At 32.8% G+C, this 25,937-nt stretch overlaps 1 protein-coding gene across 7 annotated transcripts in view; it reads right to left on the minus strand.

Annotated features, from left to right (window-relative positions):
• The window catches only part of USP15 (ubiquitin specific peptidase 15), a 127,855-nt gene that overhangs the window by 26,720 nt on the left and 75,198 nt on the right, over nt 1-25,937 (minus strand). For 2 of the 7 annotated variants that reach the window (XM_035002247.1, XM_035002250.1), the window contains 2 exons: nt 23,610-23,696; nt 16,689-16,833 (listed from right to left, as the gene is read on the minus strand). In XM_035002247.1, the coding sequence (XP_034858138.1) occupies nt 16,689-16,833; nt 23,610-23,696 (232 nt within the window). Of the gene's footprint in view, nt 1-786; nt 933-12,363; nt 12,464-16,688; nt 16,834-23,609; nt 23,697-25,937 lie in introns of those variants that run through there. The other 5 variants (XR_004678735.1, XR_004678734.1, XM_035002251.1 and 2 more) reach the window with 5 other exon arrangements.

A 25,937-nucleotide genomic window follows, 5' to 3' on the forward strand; every position in this document is an offset into this window, starting at 1 on the left:
GAACTATAACCTATCTGAAAGTTCTATAAGTTCAAAAATAAAAGTCCAAATAATGCCTAGGCAAGCTTTCCTGATGAAGGAAAACAGCTATTGTGAATGCCCCCAACTATCAAGATAAATCCTTATAAGTAAAAGATATGTAGAGTAAAAATATTTGGAAATAGATTTTTATAAAGACTCTTCCCCAAATCTTCAACCTAGAGCCAGACATAAAAATTCCAAAGAGAATTCTTCTAAATAATCAAATGTCTTGAGTGGACATTCTGCTATATGGGTCGATGTATATAGAACTTTAACCACTGCCTCCATGAAGAACTATTTTTAAAAAGAATGCATATACCATTCAACTATTTTATAAAGTAATAATTCTCTATGAAAAATTCTCTAGTTGTAAATTTCCATACATCTAAAATTGTACTATTATGTGAGGTTATGGTTTTCTTTCATTGTTTAATTAGCTGGAAAAGCTACAATGCTCTGCACATAACTTTTCCTTATATACACGTACAGATCCTATTGCTCTTACATTATTTTCAAAAAGTTCTACCATTAAATGTTGTGATCAGTAAGAGTGATGTTTCTAGAGTTCTCTGAAAAAAAATGTGACCCATGTAAGAGTCTCAATTTTGTATTTCACTATAAATTTCTACATCATTTTTTTAATTGATGAAGTGAAATAAAGTTCTACTGTATAACCAAATCTCATCTGTAATCAACATAATTTAGGAAATGAATAATTAATAGCCATCCCAATAACTTGTAATGAATCTGGAATTTCCCCAGTACCTGGAAAATAGCCAAAGTAATCCCCTTCAAAAAGAGAAAGTTGTCTTTTGTAATGCTGAATATGAACCACTCCCTTTCTGTTCAGGTGCTCCAGAAGCCCAATTTTCAAGTGATCATGTATGCTCACTATTTTAGTAAACCGGTAACTAGAACAGGAAAGAAAACAAACTTAATTTTTGATTACCTAAAGCTTTGAGTTGTGTAACTCATTCTGTAACTGATCAAAATGTAATGCCACTCACAACCCTTTAAAAAAAGTAGCTAAACCTTCAAACTAACCAATACTAAAAATAAAAACCCAATCTAAAATGAGGAAACCATTTTATTTTCTTATGATTTAAAAATAAAACCTGAAGTAATCCATGGTTAAAATAACCTTAGAATAACCCAATATTCTTTTTTCCTGGATTTTAAGATTAGATGGAATAAGAATTTTCAGATTTGCCACACTATTGTTTTTCAGTTTGTCATGACAACAGTATAAACATTCTGAAAAGGTACTGTATAATTCTGAAGATTTCTGTTAATACTGGGATACTGGCTCTAGTTCTGTAAAAAATAGTGGATGAGAAAGGAAAAGTGTGATGTAGACTTTTACAATGAAGAAGTATAACTATAAGGCCGCCCTTCATCAAGTAAATTTTAAAAATGAGATATTTTTAAGACACTCGGTATTTTGTTTTTGTTACTTTTTCCCCTAGGAAAGGCAAATCTCATTACATGTGAGAGATCAATTCTAAAGCTTCTCCACATATTTTGGGAAAGCAAATACAATTGTTCTATTTTGCTTTTCATTTCCAATCTCTTTTCAAGCTTTCTTTAAAAAATAAATTTAGGTAAGTAAAATATAAGTGGATATAACTTTGGGGAGCCTGGGTGGCTCAGTCGTTAAGCGTCTGTCTTCGGCTTGGGTCATGATCCCAGGATCCTGGGACCGAGATCCACATCGGGCTCCTTGTTCGGCGGAAAGCCTGCTTCTCCCTCTCCCACCCGCCCTGCTTGTGTTCCCTCTCTTGCTGTGTCTCTATCAGATAAATAAATAAAATCTTAAAAAACAAAAATAATGAAAATAAGTGGATATAACTTTAATTCATTTATTCTTAAAAAACTTTTAACTGTTTTTTTCCCCTTTCAACTAGTCAGAGAAGAGATCACTGGCATACACTCAACTTAAAATATTGGAATTTTACATAAAATAGTTTCAAAGGCAGCAGTTTTTGTTTTTTGTTTTGTTTTGTTTTTTTATTTGACAGAGACATAGCGAGAGAGGGAACACAAGCAAGGGGAGTGGGAGAGGGAAAAGCAGGCTTCCCGCCCAGCAGGGAGCCCGTTGCGGGGCTTGATCCCAGGACCCTGGGATCATGACCCAAGCGGAAGGCAGATGCTTAATGACTGAGCCACCCAGGCGCCCCTAAAGGCAGCAGTTTTGAATTGGACAAGGATATTGTTCTAACATTTGAATGTCTGTCATTAATCTGGGCATTACACTTAAGACCTAAATAAAATTAAATTTCATTTAAAGTTCCTGCTGTTACCCTTTCCTTCAAATTCTATGATATTTCATCATACACTACTTAAATTCAATGAAGAATTATGAAAGCTCTGGGAAGGACGAGAACTAATGGGAAACATTTTGTTGGCTAGGAAAGAAATATGCTTTTATTTTTCTCTCTCATCTATAGGACTGAGGGAGAATTCTAAATTTCTTAAAAAGACTACCCTGTTACTGACAGTGAGTAAATCTTACAATGTTAAAAAAGCTATGATTATGTAAAGACCATTAATTTTCATATTAAATGTTACAAGTAGAAATTAGAAGATCTACCTGCAATATAAATAAATTTGAAAGCTTCTGTGATAATGATTACACCAACAACAATACTATAACTTTCAGGCAGATGTATTTGAGGTTTTCAAACTACTAGAATATAACAGCAATTGTCTAAAATTTTTTTTTTTTTTTTAGTAACAGGCTATTTAATGAGTGATTTTATGTTCAATATTCAGTTTATAGGAAGGAAACTAAAAACAAATGGTTCTAATAACAATAAACTTTAATGTAAGTTATATTTATTTTAAAGAACTAAAGTGTACGAATTCAATTTTAATATTTAGTATTGTATCTGCTCTACCCCTTAATAATACAAAACTGGCTCACAATGAAATGAATGCCACTATTTTAGTCAATCAAGACAAAGGATTTAAGAAAAAACAGTGGTTCTTTAAAATTTTATGTGTGGTTTAGTACCTTGCACATATTCCGTAAAGAAACATTTTTTAATAAATGGGTATTACAAATTGTGTGATTCATTGATCTTTTAGTTCTCCTGTGAAGGCATACAGGAAAGGATAGCAGAAAATTTCTAAAAAGTTTAACTGTTTTTTTACATTCTTTAAGGGAAACCACCATGTCATATACTTCTCTGCATCATTTCATTACATTAGGCCCGTAACGGACAATAAATACTTCAGGTGAGTTGAAACAGAAGTTTAAATACCATGTAACAGCATGAATTATATTTTCTGATTATTTTCATAATCAAAAAGAACCTTAAATTTATCTAATCACTCACCAAATATTTATTAAGAAGATAATTATTTCAAGAGTCTCTAGAAGTATAAAAATAATGTTCTAAAAGGCCTTTTTCCTATCATTCACCATGAAATCATTCAAGGAAATTATTTGCATGGTACTAGGGGTTTCTCTGCTGAGCTGTGATTAACATGGCAGCCCAATCCGAGAGCTATCAGATTGGTTACATTGCTGGAACGTAAAGCTACAGTATTTCTTGGACTTTATTATATATATTGGTAGGTTTCTGACTGTTCAGTTTCAAGAAGTAAAGACAGATACTATGTGCTATAATTCTTTTTAAAATTAATGTGCTCTTTTGGAGTTTAGACAGTTTCAGAAATATCAATCTGTGACAGGTCAAGTTCTAAACATTTCTGGTATCTTTTCTAATGCAGTTCTTCTCTAACCATTTGTGTGAAAGAACTAATTTTTTTTTTTTTTAATTTCCAAATCATCACAGACTGATACTTTCATAAAATACAAAAATAAAGCACTAGAAAAATGAAATAAAAAATGACATATAAAAAACAAAGCCCCATTTTTTTATTATGAGATTTAATATATATAAAATTACTCTGACAAACAGCTAGAAAAGTTTTAGATCACTTACGCTTAATTTCTATGCTTATTTTATTGCTGACCATGCTATCTCATCCACAGACACACTGTGAGAAACACTGTTCTAATGTATTATTATCTGGCATTATATTAAACATTGGGGATATAAAAGAAAACCAAACACAATCTCTACTTTCATGATTCTCACTGTGTAATAGGTATTTATCCAGAAGAAAGAGACAGCGGAAAGGGGAGAGAGGTGGAGGTGTGGGAAAAGCAACCAGGGAAGAGAAAACAGTATACACAAAGAAGTTTGAAACTTAACAAATTCCAAGAACCTCTAGTTTTGGCTAAAGAGGTAGGTAGGGTCCCATTTGGGTTTTATCCTCTAGGTGACAGGAAGCAAGTTTTAAGCAAAGAGATAACATAATTATATTTTCATTTTAAAACAATGACTCTGGAATTAGTGTACTAAATGGAGTGGAAGAGGATAAACAAAGGAAAAAAGATAGGAGTTAGAGATATATTTCAATAGTTCATATAAAAGATGCTCAAGTATTGAAATAGTGTACTGACAGTGGAAGAGAAGATGGATATAAGTGACATTAAGAGGTAGTGGAATGAGGATTTGGGGTAATAAGTCTCAAGGTTTTGACTTGGGTTAGTGGGTGGATAGTTGCAACTATAAGGGAGTATAAGAGAGAAAAGGATCAGGTTTCTTGGGGGAATATGTTTGGTCTTAGTAGACACATTTAGTTTAAGTGTAGTATTATCTAGGCAGAAATGTCCATCTAATAGTTACATACTGAAGGGAAACTCAGGAGGGAAAATTATGGTTGAGACAGGCTGGGATTTGTCAATTAAAGTGGGTGTCAATTTCTCAAAGGTAAAGAGGCTACAAAGAACCCTGCAAACAAGAATGACCTTTTCAAAAGCAATTTCTATGGGGTGGTATGATGGTCACAGCAATGATGTAACAGCAGTTGATACTGACATATTGCTTTCTAGTTACCAAGCACTTAAGCAATTTATCTTCATTTAACTGATGAAGAAACTAAGAAGTTTCTTATCCAAGATCATACAACTAAGTAGCAGAACTAGGATTTGAATCCAAGCAGTCAGGTTCCAAAATCCATACTTGTAACTGCTATTGCTATGATTCAGAGGACTACTGAATGCAAGATGAAAAAATAGGGAGAAAGCACAGACCATTATTTTCAATTTTCAAGGTTGAGTCCTCTTCACTCTATTCCTTCCCACCCCCCCAATTAAAGAAAAAAAGACTTGACCATGTATATATGCTTAAAGATACACAGTGAAGAGGTAGATTTAAAAGTCTGTAACAATGATATGATGATTAATGGAACAAGTCTCAGAGAAGACAGCAGAGGTTCCCAGGGAGATGGTGGTATAATCGTGATGACAGAGACACTTTAGGTATGGTACTCAGTGAGTATAAGAGGACTCTTTTTTTTTTTTTTTTAAAGATTTTATTTATTTGACAGAGAGACAGTGAGAGAGGGAACACAAGCAGGGGGAGTGGGAGAGGGAGAAGCAGGCTTCCCGCCGAGCAGGGAGCCTGATGCGGGGCTCGATCCCAGGACCCTGGGATCATGACCCAGGACCCTGGGATCATGACCCAGGACCCTGGGATCATGACCTGAGCCGAAGGCAGACGCTTAACGACTGAGCCACCCAGGCGCCCCAGTATAAGAGGACTCTTAAGATACGTTATATTTTACTATTAAGAAATTCCTTATAAACAATTAGTAACATTTTGGTAAAAAATTTGTAATTTCTTTTAAAAACAGTTACTGAAGGGCGCCTGGGTGGCTCAGTTGGTTAAGCGACTGCCTTTGGCTCAGGTCATGATCCTGGAGTCCCTGGATCGAGTCCCGCATCGGGCTCCCTGCTCGGCAGGGAGTCTGCTTCTCCCTCTGACCCTAACCCTTCTCATGTGCTCTCTCTCATTCTCTCTCTCTCAAATAAATAAATAAAATCTTTAAAAATAAAACAAAACAAAACAAACAAAAAAAACAGTTACTGAAAGCTTTTTCTGTCAAAGTATTTACTACTTAGAATGGCCTTGGGCAATTATTGAAGAATCATTAATACCTCAATTATATAACAAATCTGTAAAAAAAATACATTCATATATACATAATGAATATACACATGTGTATGTATATTAATATATATGTGTCAATGATTCAGTTTATATTCAAAGCAAAATCTCTCTAAATGAAGGCCACAGAGTTTTTATTTTTAATTATACATGACATGGTTATAAAGCTGTGATTTTCTAGTAAACCCTTCAAATTCAAATGAACATCATCTTTGATGTAATTTAGAAGGCTATATGTTTATTCTCTTGATATTGTCATTCTCAAAATATTTTAGGTACTTCTCTTTAGAGCTGGCATACATGTGAAAAAGCATCAATATATAGCATACAAGGGGTGCCAATATGTGTTTATGTATAAACAATGTATTTTTTGCTATGGTAAAATAGATTTCGAATGTAGGGATTTCTGTGGTGGAAAAATATGGAATAAGTATGAGTTATGATGGTATATTTGTACCTCTGGTAATTCATTGCTATTTTAATGACCAAATGAACAAAACATAAGCCATTACCAATAACATACTCTACCAAACAAAATCAAGGCCTGACTCAGAAGTCACCTCCTTGGTGAAGCCTCACTTATTTCCCAAGGGCCCTCTTTTCTTTGCTTCCACAACATTTGGCTGATGATGCTTTCTATCCTATCACATAGTGTATCATATTTACTTATGTCTTTTTTCATTCACTACACCATGAACTTCTAAAGTATGGGCACTGTCTTTTTCAACTCTATTACTAATGGCTAGAACAATGCTTGGCACACAGTGGAGACTCAATGGTTGCTTGTTGGATTAGCTAAATAAATTAGCCCAATGAAGACAAGAAAATTTAGTTTAGTAGCTCTTAATTCCTTCGCCCTTTTCTCTCTCCAAACCTGAATGAACCCAATTACTTACTATATGAACCCAGTCCATCTATTCTATGCACTACGTAGCTGAACACTGCTAGAGAAAATTTCAAGTGAATACATTTCCACCATTCTGAATTGATGATCTTCAGCCTCAAATGAGATCTCAGTACTGCCAAGCAATCTTACTCTTTAATTCTTAGCAAATAACCTGGTCTTGTATTTTTAGGATAATAGAAGTCATTACAAAATCTAGAAACTACTTGCAAACAATCTTGTTTTCTCCCATTGCAACAGTAGTGTCTTTCCTCCACTTGAACGCTGTACTGTAAGGCTTAGTCCTGGGACCTATTTTTCAAAGATGCCCTAATTTAGATGCAATCATCCCTGATTTTAAGTATCATCTACAAGCAACCATATTTCTATTACTAACCTAAGCCTCTGGTCTGAATTCTATATCAGAATATCCATCTGCCTATGATGTATCTAACTTGGATGTTTCATGGGCATCATAAACTGAACATGCCTAAAATTAACTCATATTCTTTTCCCTACCCCAAGTCTACTCCTGCAACTGTGCCCCTCCTACCATCACTCCAGTTTCATTAAATGGTTATAACTATGATGCACAAGCCAGACACTAGAGACAAACGTGATTTCCCTTACTTTTCATTAATTTGAGTGCCTTCTACACGTCAAACACTGTTTTAGGTAATAGGGCTAGAGCAGTGACTAAAACAAAGCCCCTATGCTCACAGAGCATGTGTGAGTGTGAGCATGTGTGAGAGAGGTGGGGGGGGGGCAGACAGATAAATGGGGATATAGCAGTGACTAAAACAAAGGCCTTGAGCTCATGGAATGTGTGTGTGTGTGAGCATGTGTCTGTGGGTGCGTTTGGAGTAGGCAAAGGCAGACAGACAAAAAACCCCAAATACAGGGCAACCCTCTCGGGTCCCCTTCCTCTTTGGGACCTTTCTACTGTTACTTTACTGTCGTTCAATAAACTTTGCTTTGCTGCCCACCAAACAACAACAACAGCAAAAACCTAAATATATAGAGAGAGCATGTGAGGTGGTTATGATTCATGTATGGAATGTGGGAGGGCAGTTACTACTGTATATAGAGTAGGCAAGGTTCTGACCGATTTTATATCACTCCCTTTCAAATGTTATTACACAGGTTCCTCACCTTTTGGTTCCTCAAACTTGCCTGTCCTAGAGGCATTGCACATGTTGCTGCTCCATCTAGCTTCAACTCTCACCTGCCTAACTCATACCCATTCTTTGGTCAGAGTTCAAATGTTACTTCTGGAGAGTATGACACCCAGTATAAAGTAGGAACTCTCCAAGTTCTTGTTATTTACTCATGGCACCCCATTTTTCCTCTTCATGATGCTTATCATAATTCACGATTTAATGTTCATCTTCTCTACTAGACTATGCTCCATGGAAACAGATACTGTTTTGCTCACAATGGTGTAATTAGTGCTTATGAGAGTGAAAGGAACTTAGCAGGCCCTCAATAACTATGTGCTGAGTAAATGAATGGATGACTTCATAAGTATATTTGATTAAAAAAAATTACCCAGCGTGACCGGCCTATAATATTCTGAGGACGATGCTCTGAATAACTTCAGGTTTTTGAAAATCAATTTCATCATCAAAGCTAAGAAAAGGGAACGTAATTCCAAAAGGAGTTCTTAAAATGTTTTGAACACTCTTACTATCAAATGAGTAAGTATGTATATAACCTCCTAGGAAACTGTTTTGATATATACAACAGTTACATTACTTCATGGGAGCATCTTGTATTAAGGGGGCCATATGTTTGACATAAACATAAAAACACTGTTAATGGTTGTACGATCTGCATATACTTAATGCCACTGAATTGTACACTTAAAAATGATTAAAATAGTAAATTTTGTTAAGTATATTTGACCACAATAAAATAAAACATTTTTATGCATTTCTTACAAGTTCATTAGTGTCATTTTGAAAGATACGTCTCAGAATGCTTTGAATAATAACTCAATTTTAATTCACTTATTAACTTGTCCTAGTGAATGACAAGTCACTTAAACTTTCCTTGCCTCAATTTTCTCATCAGTGAAGTAAGGATACCTTATGCCTTAAATGACAGACCTCTGTGAAGAGGAAATTAAGAAAGTGACAATGATATGAAAAACTTGCACTATGCAAAGAAGGGTACTGTTGTTCTCAGAGGCTGCAGGTTCGTTACTGGGCTGTTAATTTTTTAATATGAGTTTATGAGAATCAGTAATTTATTTTAAATATTATTATTAATTAAGCAATGGTTTTCAGTACCAACTCACTGACCCTCTCCCTACCCAGTATAGCATAGTTTACAATCACTCTAAAGGGCTGATTGGTAATACTTGGCAACTGGATTCCATAAGTACAGTATTAAAAGAATATTGAACTAAGCAATTATTTGCAAAGTGACAACATTAATGAAGTTGTTCATGAGCAATAAGCATAATCACAAACTATTTCTACTCACAAACTAAAATAGAAAGGTGATTTTAAGATAAATGATATTAAAAGAAAAAAAGTCCAGGGGCGCCTGGGTGGCTCAGTCATTAAGCGTCTGCCTTCGGCTCAGGTCATGATCCCGGGGTCCTGGGATCGAGCCCCGCATCGGGCTCCCTGCTCAGTGGGAAGCCTGCTTCTCCCTCTCCCACTCCCCCTGCTTGTGTTCCCTCTCTCGCTATATCTCTCTCTGTCAAATAGATAAAATCTTAAAAAAAAAAAAAAAAAAAGAAAAAAAATCCAGTAGATTAGGGACTTTTTAGTAATAAATACAGCACAGCCTCAGTTGACCAGAATTTAAATGTATACATTAAAACAAATAGACAAAAAGACAACAAAACAAGTCCGTCAGAGGGATTTAGCATGCCTTTCCTTTTCTTAAGGCTCTATCAGTCCAATATCCTCTATTTCCTAGTGACACTATTCATAATAGCAATTTATAATTTAGAATATTAGCATGATACATTTTAGAATCTTCTAATTATAAAGTATTGAATGATATTAGTGTATATTTAATAAAGGAGAAAATAGATCTTAGAAAGCATTTGACCTCAAGAAAATAAACTGTTTGATTTTTGGGTGATAGAAGTAAATGTGGAACCACATTCCCTTTGTTTTTTTTGGAGGTGAGCAATTTGTAGTTATCATTATAAATTACAGACTGACACTTCTTACATTTTCCTTTAACTACAAATAAATATCCTTTCAACAGTTTAAAATCAATACAAGAGGGGCTCCTGGCTGGCTCAGTTAGTAAAGTATGCGACTCTTGATTTCAGGGCTGTGAGTTTGAGCTCCATGTTGGGTGTAGAGATTACTTAAAAATTAAAAAAAAAAAATCTTAAATCAATACAAGATACTTCAGTCTGATTATGTTAACTGCTGTCGTAAGATGTAATCCTATCTAGTGAGTATATGTAAGTAACCCTGTCTAGTGAGTATATGTAAATTGGTGTTGATCTGCCAGAGTAATGTAAATCTGTATTAGAATCAGGTGTAATTATTTATAACTCCTTGAAATCCCTGTATTTTTCTCTAATCTATACTTATGTCATTCCCTAATACAGAATTAGGGGCAGATAAAACATTTAAGTCTATACTAATTCAGAAATAGAGGCATTAATCCTAGAGATATTTGTATGTTAATTCAGAAAATGTGAAGAATGCCAAAATAAGATTCCCTTCAGTATCTGATGTTAAGAAAGGCATGTTTTCATGACAAGAAATCACAATTAGCCAAGTTACACAGGTGCAAAAGTCATGCTTTTAGAGATACCATGTCTCCCCCGGTTATGAAAACCATATTCTTAGAGAACTATGCTGTATATACTCTTCCCCAAAATAATATGCCTGAGAATTCAGGTTCTCCTTTCCCAGCCCCCTTTCTCTTTCTAAAAGAAGGAATACTTCTCTCTTACCCTAGTTCAAACAAAGGGAAAAGTAAAAAAATTGTTATCTGTGTTGAGAAAGTGAATGGTTCTAATACAAGAAAGGTCGTTTCCATTTCTTTACTTTTATCAAAATGGAAAGAAGACCCAACTGAGTTGTCATTTGATAGATGATTAAACACATTTTTGATGATAGTGCCATGTAATTTTTGGCAAATATAGGAACTGAAATAAGTGAGTTTAATTTCCTGGATTAGTGTCAAGTACAGCACAGGGAATATAGTTAATAATTTTGTAATAACTTTGTATGGTGACAGATGGTGACTACATCTATCATGGTTATCATTCTGTAATGTATAAAAATATCAAATCACTATGTGGTATATATGAAACTAATATCATATTGTATGTTATTTATAATTTTTAAAAAGTCTGCCCTAGGAAGAAGTATTTGAATTTTTAGCTATATTCTCAGTTTATCAGAAGAAATCATTTTCTTCAAGATCCTAAACTATTTTTTAAAATTCTTATGTCTCGGGTCAAATGATTCTTTTTCTTTTCTTTTTTTTTTTAAATTATTTTTATTAAAGATTTTTATTTATTTTTTAGAGAGCGAGAGAGAAACAGCATGAGAGGGGCAAGGGTCAGAGGGAGAAGCAGGCTCCCCGCTGAGCTGGGAGCCCGACGCGGGACTCGATCCCAGGACCCTGGGATCATGACCTGAGCCAAAGGCAGACGCTTAACCATCTGAGCCACCCAGGCGCCCCAAATGATTCTTTTTCTGATGAAAACGATTTTCATTTATTAACTATAAATTTGGTTATTTGAATACAATTAGAAAGCTTCATGTTAATCTGGAATTGGTGTTCTAATAAATGCAAAAAGAATGTCTCAGGGTGACAGCAGAACAGCATTATTTTAAAGCTATAAAGTACTACAAACATAGAAATAATAGCTTCAGTAATGATTTTTCCAATATACTATATATTACAATATAATAAGGATCTAGTTTCTTAAAAAAAGTTATTTCTGCGTAGTATTAGTCATTAGTATTAGTCATTCTCTTTAAGTTTTTTTTTTTTTTAAAGATTTTATTTATTTCTTTGAGAGAGAGAGAGAGAGTGAGAGAGAGAGCGCAAGAGGGGGTAGGGTTAGAGGGAGAAGCAGACTCCCCGCCGAGCAGGGAGCCCGATGTGGGACTCGATCCCGGGACTCTGGGATCATGACCTGAGCCGAAGGCAGTCGCTTAACCAACTGAGCCACCCAGGCGCCCTCTCTTTAAGTTTTTTAAAAAAAACTTTAGGCTTTAGCATTCTTCTGAATTTACTGAATAGATTGAATAGATTTTTTCCTAACCCAACAGATCATTAAAAAAAAAGCTGACTTTAAAAATGCTTGGAATCCCAACTGATTGTACAATGTATGACAGGAATAATGAACAGATTCTTGATTATTATCATTTTTTTCAACGACTTCCTAGAGTAAGAAGCCCTATTACTTCCAAATAAAGAGTTTGAAAACAACCATCTTACGCCATGCTGCTTTCCAGTGGAAAAGACCATATCACTCCCCTGCTTCAAATCCATCTGCAGAGTTGCTTCTTCCAGGAAGCCAATCATGAGCCTCCTAGGCCTTGACAATGAAAAAGACAAGGGTTGGAGTGCTCCTCAATCTACTCAACTGATGCTAATTAAAATTACCTCCAATAATGCAAAATTTTAAAACTAGACATTCTCTCAAAGATTTAGGGCATTAGAAAACTATTTTGTTAACTTATTTGTACCACTGGGACATGGTGGTGTATGCCTGCAATCATTGAGGCCAGGGATAACCTGAAATCATGAATTCTGAGTTCTCTGAAGACTGAATATGCACAAACACTTGCCTACTAGTTTGCCTAGGGAGAGTTAAACTAACACTGCTCAAAAATGGAGATGATAAATACCATTATTGCAATAATACTAAGTGAAAAAGAATTAAAAATACAATTAATTCTTTCTTCATTCACTAGGTGAAATGAGACTTGTAGGAAAGCAGAACAAATAGAGGGGTTATCAAAAGTAGACTTTTTCCAGTTACTCTGCTTAGCTTGTTGAATTGAAATAAAACAAGACAAAATACCAACCTACTCCCTATTCATTTATGATGTGTTAGTTACTATCCTAAGAGCTTTATAGTCTTCAACTCATTTAATCCCCAGTAAATTCCTAAGATATGGGTCCTAATATTTTCCTCATCTGGTGACAAAAATGAATTGTGGAAATAACTTATATAGGGTAACACAGATAATAAATAAGAGAGACATGTTTTCAATCCAAGCAGTCTAACTCCATAACCAGTGCTCCTAATCTGTATTATTAATTTTTAATGTGTTCTTTTCTTTTTTCTTCCTATACTATAGTTTTTAGACTGTTCCTTAGAGTCCTGGGATCCCATGAGAATGCTTCTGGGGCCATTAAGGAAAAGTAAGAGAAAGCAGATGGGACTCTACACCCTTTACCAACCAAAGCCACTTCACTACATCTGTTTAAATATTGAGGATAAAATTAAACTTTTCATAGTAATAATTAAAAAAAAAAAAGATTCTCATACTAAAAGGCAAAAAGTGTGAAAATCACAGTTATCTAGACTATAATCTTCATGAGGTCAGGATCTATGTCCAAAAGTTTCTCATATGTTTCATATTCAATAAATATTAAATAAATTAAATCTATATGGCAGTACTATTCTCATAAAAAATTAATATTCATTCATACCATTACATCAGAGAGAACCTTGAATACAAATATAATTAAATTAATAACACTAATAATATTAAAATCACACTCAGATTGGTGCCACTTAGTTTTTAACCATAAGCAATCAAAAGATTTCATTACCTCAAGGCTACTGATGGGTTAATAAGCATAAAAGCATAATCCATTCTCCCATACAAAAAGTAGGTATGCCTCCCACACATATTTTTTTAGATATATCAATAATCATATTGCCTGAGGTACTAAAATGTCTATGTATTTTTTTAGGATTATTGAATACAAGAAATTACACTGAAATTCAAGTTATCAGTAGAAATATTTTCTGAAGTTCATGAATTGTCTTCAGTTTCACAGAAGTTACAAGGGAACTTAAAAAAAAAGGATAATTGAGGAAACTATCTAAAAAAATTATTTTGAAAAAATCTACTCTATTAGTTATCTTTAACCCCTTTGATCTGTGGGCCTAACAACTTACATACATGTTCATGAAACAGGGATAAAGGCTACCCACATCATTTTGTATTCCCTTTAATGGTGAGTTTTCAGCTTCAGAGTGAACATCTAAACCAATCAAAAAGCATAGAAGCTTTAAGAAAATAAAACTGAAGTATTAGCTTTTTTAATCGTGGATTTGAAATAAAAGTCAAAAGTAGCAAAAATAAAAACTCAGTTTTTTTCTCTTGCTCAAAGTGATTGGAGATTTTAGCGAAAGTACAGTTTCCAGCCAAGACACAGACATGAAATAATATTCACTGCTTAAAAAACCCCTGAAGTTTTCATCTAAAATTTTTCTTACTTTATGATTATTACCAGAAAGTAACAAACTATCACCCTCCTGGCTAACAAACCTCACTCTTAGGCTTTAATTTCAGTTGAAATGGAACATGTGAAGGCGATATATATTAAGAGAGGGTCAGCATTAGATTTACAAATTTATTGTAATAAAACTGTTTTGAAGTGAGGCAATAACTAATAGAATGAAGTTTCTGATACCTTAAACATATACAAGAAAGTTCAACAAATGCCAAATCTAGCTCAACAGAAGTGATTAGAAGATTTAATTTTAATACTCATTTTTAAGAAATTATAGTTAACCATCTGGAGACAAAACACTAAATAAGACTGTATTAAAGGCACAGGAAACTAGAACGTAATAATCCCTTAGAAGGAATTCAGTTTGAATGAAAGCCAGAGCCGCTTCTGAATGATTAGCATGAACATTAACTCTTGTTCTCTTCTGACCCGCTCAAATTTTTAATGCCTAGGCTGTTAAAGTATTTTCTCAATCCTTGTAAGAAAGCACCAAGACTGATTTTAGATTAAAAACAAAACAGAACAGAACAAAACAAAACCTCTCAAGCTTTATCAAGTGTCTAGAACCAAAATAATTTTGGCAGTGCCAGGATAGGAGTTACCCCAAAATTAATATGACTTGGTGATATGAGTTTTCTGGTACTGATGTAACCACCATTATATAAAACATTTTCCAGAGATGGTACTACAGATGATTTTCAGTGGTCAGGCAGAAGAGTCCCACAGACATCCAAATAAAATTACAATCTGTATGGACTGTTCCTATCTCTGAAAGCTCAGCACCCACACACTTTACTTTGATATCTAAATAGCTGCCAGAATCATAGTATAAGTTTTGGCTTGCTCTTCTCAGATGAGTTCCTTTTCTCCTCTCCCAGAAAAATAAAGATAAAAATTTTTAAAAATTGTTTATTTAACTAGCACTAGGATCCTAGAAAAATAATTTTGAATAAAGCAATTCACATTAAAGCATGAATAATATTAATCATCAAAGGTTTAAAGGAAGAGTTTATTAACCCTACACAGTATCTGCTTGAGCAGAAAGGCTATTTTCTGAGTGGATCAACTCTAAACCAAGAAATCAGAAATTAAGTAATTATATCCCCTATGCATTTCTAAAAGATTGCCAATAGACAATTTTGACAATTAAATTCTAATTTTCCAAGAATACTGTAAAGACAATGGTTAATTTAGGAGACAAATGTATTAATGCCAATGTACAAAAGGCATTATTTAGAATTTTGGATTTTGGATGGTTAAAGAGTCCTATACTATTCTCAGATAGTGAAAAAGAGTTGTAATAATGTTCTTAATTAATCTATACTCTGTATTTAATCTATTATCTTTGGAGGATGCCTCCTGGGCATCAGAGATTCAGTATTAAAATATGAATTGAGAAAAGAAAATTACAGATTTAAAAATAAAATTTCAGAATTTGCAAAAACCCCAACCCCCCCAAAAAAGGACACCACCCCAAAAGGTTAAAATTGAAATATCAAAAATAGTATACCATTATTTGGGGCTTTTTGAAATGCAGAATTTTATTTGTAAAAGGGAAATGAAATAACCATCTCTAATTTTATAATTAGTGACAGCGATATTAAAAAAACATATAGATCTCATTATTTCAAAGTTGATCAAAGACATAAATATTCAACAAGCTTCAAGAGGGTATAGACAGAGCAGGAAGAAAAGGGAGCTCCATGGAGAGACAAAAGGAAAAAAGGGGCAGTGATCAATTATCCCCAAATTTAAAAGATCTTTAAGGGAAAGTGATTTGTTAAAATATGTAAGCAAAAGGAAGTTCATACAATTTTCTCATTAAAAAAAATCTTAATTTCACATTAAGGTTAAAAAAAACTAAGATCAAGTGTAAAAATAAATTTATTTAGAGTTACAGAACTGGTGAGCATAAAAGATTTATTCTCTAACATTCCCACCAATGTCCAAAAAACCATGACAGTTCTACTGAAAATATAAAGGAGTGATCTCACTCGGTTTCTTTTTCTTTTCAGAGAGCCTAGGTTTTCTGTTTGAGATTATATTTTTGCATAAAGTGATAGTTAATCTTCTACCATGTGGTAATCAATCATATGCCACCTGAGGAACTTGATAATGATATTCTACTAGCACTAGAATGAATGACTCAAACATGCATGTTTAAATCTTCCATGAAAATAGAAACTCTCAAAACATATATAATACTCATGTTCTAATATGTAAAACTCTACTCTTCTTTTATTGCTAATTTCCATGAAACATATGAGTTTCACTTTGGAAAGACCTACCTGAATAGCTGAGTTCATGAAACACGTATTTCCCAAGTTACTTAGGCCACAGAGGCCTGGCTGTTCATTGTTTCTGCCAGGTTCTGAATAATCATAGTTCTTATAAGCAGTATATGATGGGAGACAATAATTTGAGTTTTTCACACTGGAAGAAAACAAAGAATATATTTCATAATGCAGCCAATTATTACAATGTAGTTATATGAGCAGAGTACTTCAAACCGATTTGAGATAGGTGGTCAGTCATTAAATTTTTTTATTAAAAAAATTAACATTTACTTTTAAAGACATGAATCTAAATCAAAATAACCCCTTTAATTAAGATATTTCTCATCCAATCAACAAAATCACTGCATACATATGCCACACCAACCAATACAAAACCACTATTATATCTTTCTACCCTTGATTAGCTGGAGCAGCTCCACAGCTCGCTCCGTTCTTCATTGCTCCATCAAATTTAAAACATTCAGATTTTAAACAACACCCGCAGCAACAAATCATCTCATTTATGTCCCTTTTACATCCTGCTACTGTAACAGAATGAGAACAGTAGAAACAGGAGGAGTTGTACTTTAGTTACAGGTGAGAGCAGAGACTTCCAAGGCCTCTGTGACATCACTGGTCTGATGCATTGAAGATTCTATTTATAGTTTCTATGCTAGACCAGCAAAATCTAGTATTCAAATGCAGAAAAAAGTCTGGGGTGATCAGGGCTGCAAAAATGAAATGATTCTAAGCAAGTATATTCCAGTATTTGCCTTATCTTTCTTCCAGTTTGTTAGAAAATGTAGTTTTTTTACCTAGATGATTATAACCTTAGGATAATCTGGACTATCAGCATTATAAATATTAATCTTAAAAAAAGCTATATAATTTTCAACTTTAGAGATCAGAGTAATTTTAGTCAATAAGTTAAATTGTCCCTCTTTCTTTCTACATGTAATAAAAAAATAATTTTGTGGAAAAGGATCGATTCTCCCTTAATTTTTAATAGGTTATCTTATAAAATATTTACAATGGACACTTCAGATATAATTCAAAACCATATTTTCAATCATCATTTTTTTAATTCATGAGAACAAACCTCAATGAGAATCAAGGTCATGCTAAAAGCAAATCAGGATTCAAATAAAGGAATACAGTGTTACAAATAAACATGATTAATTAGTAACCCTGACAATCTCAATTGGCTACATTTATTCGGGGTATTCTTTTTTTTTTTTTTTTTGAGAATGAGAGAGAGAGAGCACATGAGAGGGGGGAGGGTCAGAGGGAGAAGCAGGCTCCCCGCTGAGCAGGGAGCCCGATGCGGGACTTGATCCAGGGACTCCAGGATCATGACCTGAGCCGAAGGCAGTCGCTTAACCAACTGAGCCACCCAAGCGCCCCGGGGGTATTCTTTTTTAAAAATATTTTTTACTTATAATTTCAAATACTTTCTATTGTATCTTCTATACTTTCACTTTATTATTTTAACAGTTTAAGAGAACTGTATTACTGCCAGTTATAACAAAGCCTTTAGTAAACACACACACACACACACACACACACACACACACACCCCTCAACAAGCTACACAGATAAAACAAAACTACCATAATCCAAAACTACACATACAATGCTAACCTAATAATATTTTTACATTTTTAAGAACATACCCCCAACATAAACAAAAAGACCAGTTCCCAGACTCAAAGAAGCAAAACCTCCTGATACTAAAAAAAAAAAAAAAAGTATAAAACAAAAAATAGACTCAAGCATCTTTTGTTTTGTTTTGTTCTGATATGTAAAACTCTACTCTTCTTTTATTGCTGATTTCCATGAAACATGTGAGTTTCACTTTGGAAAGACCTACCTGAATAGCTGAGTTCATGAAACACGTATTTCCCAAGTTACTTAGGCCACAGAGGCCTGGCTGTTCATTGTTTCTGCCAGGTTCTGAATAATCATAGTTCTTATAAGCAGTATATGATGCAGATCATTAACTTTATGATTCATATTTTATATTTCCAGTCATGACTAAAATGCAAGACACCTATTAGCAATTCAATATATGTTCACTCAGTGATTGATGACTGGATTTTTGAATCTAACTTTGAGGACATGTAACAAAAAGCTAAATCCTGTTTTTCTTTTATTCCTGTAAGTGCTAAAAATCAAAGTCTCTATATACAAAAATGAAAGGCCTGCATTTTCTACCTATTCTCCACAATAAAAAAAAATCCACACATATTCCAGATATAAAATTATAATAAAATTTGAACAGAGTACACTATGTTCAAATGTATGCTCATGCCTAGACACATACACACACACACACACACACACAAAGTGAAAAGACTAAAAAAGCACATTTACATGCTTATTCCTTAAGTATATATTCAGATATCTGTCTCTGCCACAAGTAACACAAATGGATGCTGGAAGCTCTTCTCTTCTTAGTGGCAACAGGATGGAATTTGCTGGGATAGGGATTTTTATTTACTGAGAAATGAACAAAAACTTGCAAAAGCAGTTTGTCTTTTAAAATTTGAATCTTAGAGGATATCTACATTTAGTTTAAGTGACAAAGTAAATATAAGCCTTGCCCAAAGATTGAGACAGTCTAGATGCTCAATGATAATAATAAAAACTGACAAATTTAAAATATTTTAATACTATATTGATTGGCCACTTGTAACTCAATGTGCTTCCTAATTCAAATATTAAAATAAGTAATGGAAAATACCAAAACCAGGAGTGTTTCCTAATTCAAATATTAAAATAAGTAATGGAAAATACCAAAACCAGGAGTTCTTAAAACGCTTCAACAAGGTACATGGAAACCTAGGCCTATGACTATTTTTTCCCTAAAGATGGCAAGCTAGTCCTTATCCTCTATGGCTGTGCTATTTTGCAAAAATAAATTAGTATGCCTGTAACCTTAATGGGAATTTTAGTATTATACTACATTAATTCTGTATTATAAATCTATCACCCTAAATAAAGATACACTGAAAATCAAAGTAACTTATTTTTTGGTAAATTTCAGATTGACTTTTCAATTAGCACTTATATTTGACATTATAAGTATTATAAAATCTATAATTTAATCCTCATAACTATAATTATGCTCATTTCGCAGCTAATGAATGATGCTTTCAGCAAGTAACTTGCAAAGAGCCATATGGCTGGCTAGCTCTGTCAGTCTCCAAAATCAAATTCTTTTTCATAGTTTAATCTCTTACAGGGAGTCATTTCCATTTCAAATAGAAGAGCTTTAAATTAATTAACATAAAAATAGAAATGTGCTCTGATGTGGAATGCCAAGAGTTGCGACAACACATACATTAAAAAGATGTTTTAAAGGCAGTGTTATATCAAAGCAAATGTAGCAAGACAGAAAAATGCAGGGAACAAAAAGAGAAAGAAACTGGTGCATATTAAAAATGAACTTAAATTATAATTTGAGTCAAAAACAAATACTGTATAGACTAGCAGGTAAAATTACTACATCAGAGTAAACAACTGATTCTTCATAATATTAGTCTTTAATAAAAGCTTTCTTAAATTTATATGAAATAATTCCAAGTATACTTTGTTATTATCTTTATGACTAATATCCTTATTTCTGGAAGTGAAAACTTTTTATCTTAGTAATGTATCAGTTTAATTCAAGTTTTGAATTTGTAGATAATTTCATATAAACTTGTAAGTCATAACTACTGATTTTAGTATATACTTTGGCACTTGTAGAATATTTCCATATACATGACGTTTCAAAAATGCACTTAATCTAAAAAAGGTCATTACCCATTTTACATACTTTTTTTTTTTTTTTTTAAGATTTTATTTATTTATTTGACAGAGAGAGAGACAGCGAGAGAGGGAACACAAGCAGGGGGAGCAGGAGAGGGAGAAGCAGGCTTCCCGCCGAGCAGGGAGCCCGATGCGGGGCTTGATCCCAGGACCCTGGGATCATGACCTGAGCCGAAGGCAGACGCTTAACGACTGAGCCACCCAGGCGCCCCCCCATTTTACATACTTTTAAAGAAACTATGCTACTTTCACAATAAGTCTCAAATTCCTACTTATTTCTACAAGTTGGATGGAAAGAAATAAATTTTATGTGAAATAATTTAGATAATTATTATAATATTAATCCAAATATTAATTCAAATTCAAAATAAAGTGTTAAGTCAAATTAAAATTAAAAAACTCCCGTTTTACAAATGTTTAAATTTTGTTCTTTACTAAGAAAGTTAAGCTTTACATTTATTTATTTATTTATTTATTTATTTATTTAATTTATTTATTTATTTATTTATTTATTTACATTTAACCTAATTTTATTCATACTTGCCATGGGATGGGGAACAGATCATTCAGTAAAAACATACAGTAAAAACAAAATATGTCTTATCATGTACAACTTTTAAACTACAATAATGATGTACCTTAATTACTTCCATGCACACAAGTCTAACATTACAGGTTTTTTTTTTTTTTTTTAAATAAACACAGTTAAGACTTCTAGGAGCATTTTATAATAAAGTAAGCTTTACTTTTAAAGCTTTACTTTTAAGCATGGTGGTACTTCAGTAGCTATTTGCTATAAAAATTTCCTATTATGAAAGGACTATTTTAGTGCCTAAAATAAACAAATATAAATAGCTAAAAATATAATCTAGCCATAGAAGTAGAATCATTAAACATATTTCAAACTTAAGAAAATACTCCAATTCCTTTCCCAGTATCTTCTGCAGCCAGAGGTTTTAAGATCCGATTATACCATCATATTTTTACTATGGGAGGGAAATAAGACAAAAACAGAAACACACCAGACCAGATATAGTAGTATGACGACTCCAGTCAAAAGGTCCCAATACAGTCTATGTTCAATGCAGTCTACATACAATGTTAAAAATTTCTCCAAAGAATAACTATAAATATGTTATACATGGAACTGAATTCTTTTATAGTAAATGTGGGAGCATCTGCAATTGGTAGAAACACAAGAAGTATTTTATCTCCCATAAAAAAATTATTTTTCATGAATTTAATTAAAAGATACCATATAAAATACAAACCAGATTACAAGGGTATTTCCTTTCAGTTTTTTGCCTGTGGACATACATTTTTAAGTAGTAAAGAACATACTACATTGCAAGTTTGGATATTCATAGCATCTTCAATATTTCACTATTACACTATAATGTAATTACACTATGATACACGTCTTTTTATAAATTATTAAAATAAGGGAATTAATGTTTTAAATCTTCTTGACACACATGGCAAATTCTTTTCTAAAAAGTTGGACTAATACTCCAACACTCAAACGAAATCCTTGCAAGAATAAGTATCATTACCAGTGAGACTGAAGTGCAGAGAAGTGGATGGAGTTTTTATGGTTTTAATTTACACATCTGTAGTTAGTTGTGAATTTTAGTATTTAAAATGTTTACATATTTTAATTATTTTGCTTTTATTGCCTGCTGTATCATTTGCCCATTTGTCTACTTGTCTTAGAAAATTTCTCACTGATCTTTATGACTTTGATATATTAGGAATATTTATCCTTTGTTATTTGTAGCAAGTATTTTTTTCCATTTATTTGCCTTTTCATTTTTATATGCCTAACAATTAAAAAGTCAATTTAACATAAAGTTTTAAAGAGAAATTCTCAATAGTAATCCAATTTCCCAACAAAAGTTCCTGGATAATCCGCTCATTCTCCATTAGTCTATAGTGTTTTCTGATTTTATGTATAAAGGGCTGTTTCTGGACTGTCTTTTCCATTTCACTGATCTGTAGGTGTATTCTTGGGTCACTACTATGTGGTTTGAATTCTTATTATCTTTACAACAGGTTGTGATATTTGGTAGGATTAATCCTTCTCATTTTCCTTTCCAAAATTATTTTGGCTGTTCTTACATATTTATAACCTAGACGTACATTAAAAATCATTTTGTCAAGCCCTCTCTCCACCCCAGAAATGAATTTTAAGGGAAAATTAATTAAACTTACAAATTCAATTAATGATGTTATTTTAAAAATTATTTCACAAATAGCCTTAGTCCAAATTTACTCTTTGGGAAATCAGATGCCACTTATGAACTGGACAAGTAGTGCAAATATTTAACTACATACAGTTAACCTAAAAAATAAACAACAATGTATCTATTCAAGAAATAATAAAAGGGTAATCGTCTCTAGATTAAAGTTCTTCCCCTAATTTGACTGGACTAATCACAAATAATAAAAGCTTTCTTTTTATCCTTTTCTATAAAAAAAAAAAAAACAAAAACCGTGACAAGGTAATGTACCTTCAAGGTAATATACCCATGTCAGACATTATAGTGAAGCCCAAGTGATTTTTAAACTTTCTTCTTATGGCAATACAGCATACACTTTCATGTAACTTTTATAAATTCTGAGATTCTGATTCATGATGGGGTAAGGGAATTGTTTCTCTAAACTTTTTAAAGAAAAAGTGAATGCGTTTTTGATAAACATAAAAATTTGTGTATGCTTTCCAGGTGAGAATCACTGATATATACTCTAAAAAAAAAAAACTACAGACTGTAGGTGATTATATATCTAGTTCTCAAATGACATCTGAAATTTACACTCTTACTAAAAAACTGAGTTCTAATAGACTTCTGTATATATTTTCAATAGTGTTTAAAAAGTAAAATTCTGAAAGTATTTTATTTTTCTTTTAGTGGATTATTGTAGTATATGTATTAAATCAAGAAGTTTATAACTGTGCTTTCTTTCTGGTAAAGTTACTCCTAGAAGAACTGATCAGTAATTTAAAAGAAAATTCAATTTTAATGCATTAAGACTTTTATCCTATGTTTTAGATACAAGAGATTTTTGAAACCACAATAGGGCGATCAATTAAACAAAGAGTTTTTAAGATTCAGTGCTTACTTTCTGTTGTTGATGTTGTTATAATTATTTGATAGAGATGAAGGAGAGATCTTTGGTAAAGCTGAAAAATTGGATGCACCTGGGGACCTTTAAAAATATGAAAATGTTAAATTAGATAAAAAATGCTGAATTTTGAAATTAATTATGAAATAAAGAAAAGAACAGATGACAATGTATGTAGTAAATGAATGCTGGAAAACAGATTCATGAGCAAAATCACTATATATCCTTTTTTTTCTATTTCCTATGTATTTTTTCATATAAAAAATAATGGTACAAAAGGGAACTGTTTTCAAAAGAAATTTATCAAATTAAAAATACAACTTGGTATTTATTATTCCTATAAATCTTCGGACTCAATACACCCATTTCTGAGTTCAGGTAACCATTTTCAATGTTTTACAAACAATAATTTCCTTAAATCGGTAGAATTAAAATATCAATTTTTTAAGAAAGCATGTAAAGGAAATCCAATTTGTATCTCAGTAGGTACCATCACATTCTACTTATACACAACACTGACACAGAGATCCGCGGATTTACCAATTCTTTAAAATGTAAAGCAACAGGGATACAATAGCATAAAAGAATTCAAACATAATCCCGAGAAGTAATTTTTGGCCAAATTATCGCTGCAAAAACTGAAAAGACATACATCTGACCATATATTACTCACCTCACTAATTCAGAATCTTTTTGGAGAAATTTCAATTACTAATGGCTTTTAATCAGTCAATATGCTTTATGTGCACAATTTATAATCAACAAACTCATTACATAGGAATGATTACTTTAAAATACTTATCAGCTCTCTTAAAGATTTAATTTTGTAAACAATTTTAATTTACTAGGCAATATCTAGCCCATGGGCTATAAAAAGCTGTCAGTCTAGTATCTCATTCATCATAAATTCTAAATTAGTGAGGCCCAAAGTGATTGGTTTTAAAAAATTATGTTATTTCCTTTAATCGGGTGCTAATGAACAGTGAAATAAATGGTCAATGGGCATGAAAGTATAATCTACAAAATCTGCTTGAAGTCTACAAATTTTAGGTGATTTAGATTTCACCATATCTATATACTTACAATGCATTACGCAGAATACATGGTGGGCAATAACATTTCTTACATATAAAAATTTTTACTTAACTTTTGAAAGTTTTATACATTATGAAATATTGGTAAAAAATTTTTTTTTAAGATTTTTTAAATTTTTATTTATTTGACAGAGAGGCACAGTGAGAGAGGGAACACAATCAGGGAGAGTGGAGGAGGGAGAAGTAGGCTTCCCACTGAGCAGGGAGCCCGATGTGGGGCTCGATCCCAGGACCCTGGGATCATGACCTGAGCCGAAGGCAGATGCTCAACTGACTGAGCCACTCAGGCGCCCCCCAATTTTTATTTTAAAGGAGTTTCTTTTTGTTGATACAGGTTGTATATAGGTAGATTACACTAAGTAAGATCTCTATTTAGATGCCTTTCTGATAGGAGACCTTATATTATTTTAGTGTACTAAGTTCAAAACATAAGACATAATCAACCAAGTTTTAATATAAAACAACGTAGAGGACACATTTAAAAGGTTATCTTAATATTTTAAAAGGTACTAGTTTTTAAATATTAATAGAAATACAGAAGTATCCTGGCATTTTTGCACTCATGTTAAGAATGCTAAATTATCAAAGGAAAAACCCCCCAAATTTATTAGAGATGGAGTTAAAATGAATTAAGGTTAATTTTTCAATGTAAACCACTTCAACTTTTCAGAAACAGAAATAAACTGAAATGTTCTCTTGAATCTTAATTACAGTCAAATTTATAGAAATAGATTCATTACTTTATCCAATAAAGTGGCTGAGGCACATATATATAGATATTTTTCCTTTTTCTGCCCATGTGTGGCCTTTTTACTATTCATTAGCAACTCTATCCAAGGATAGTATTAGAAGTTTCTATGAAATTCATTGAAATACTCAAACATTTATTAAATGACTACTATATGCCTTGCCCTTGGTAAGTACTAGGAATACAAGGACAGACACAGTTCCTGACATCAAACAGCTCACAATCTAATGGGAGAAAATAAGACATAAGCAAAATAACTATAAAGCAGTGTAAGTCCTACAGAAATTTTAAAACTCTAACAAAATATAAAATTTTGTGGGTAGTAACATGAGGTGATATAAAATGATGTGCAGAGTTGGAGGGATAGGTGGAAACTAAAAGTGAGGGTATTCCAGGTGGAAAGAACATGTGGCACATGCAAATGTATGGGACTGTAGAAACAATGATGTGTTTAGGGAATTACCAATAAATTGAGTTTGGCTT

Source organism: Mirounga leonina, unplaced genomic scaffold (assembly GCF_011800145.1).
Source record: "Mirounga leonina isolate KUSES-001 unplaced genomic scaffold, KU_Mleo_1.0 Mir_126, whole genome shotgun sequence".
Classification (NCBI taxonomy): Eukaryota; Metazoa; Chordata; class Mammalia; order Carnivora; family Phocidae; genus Mirounga; species Mirounga leonina.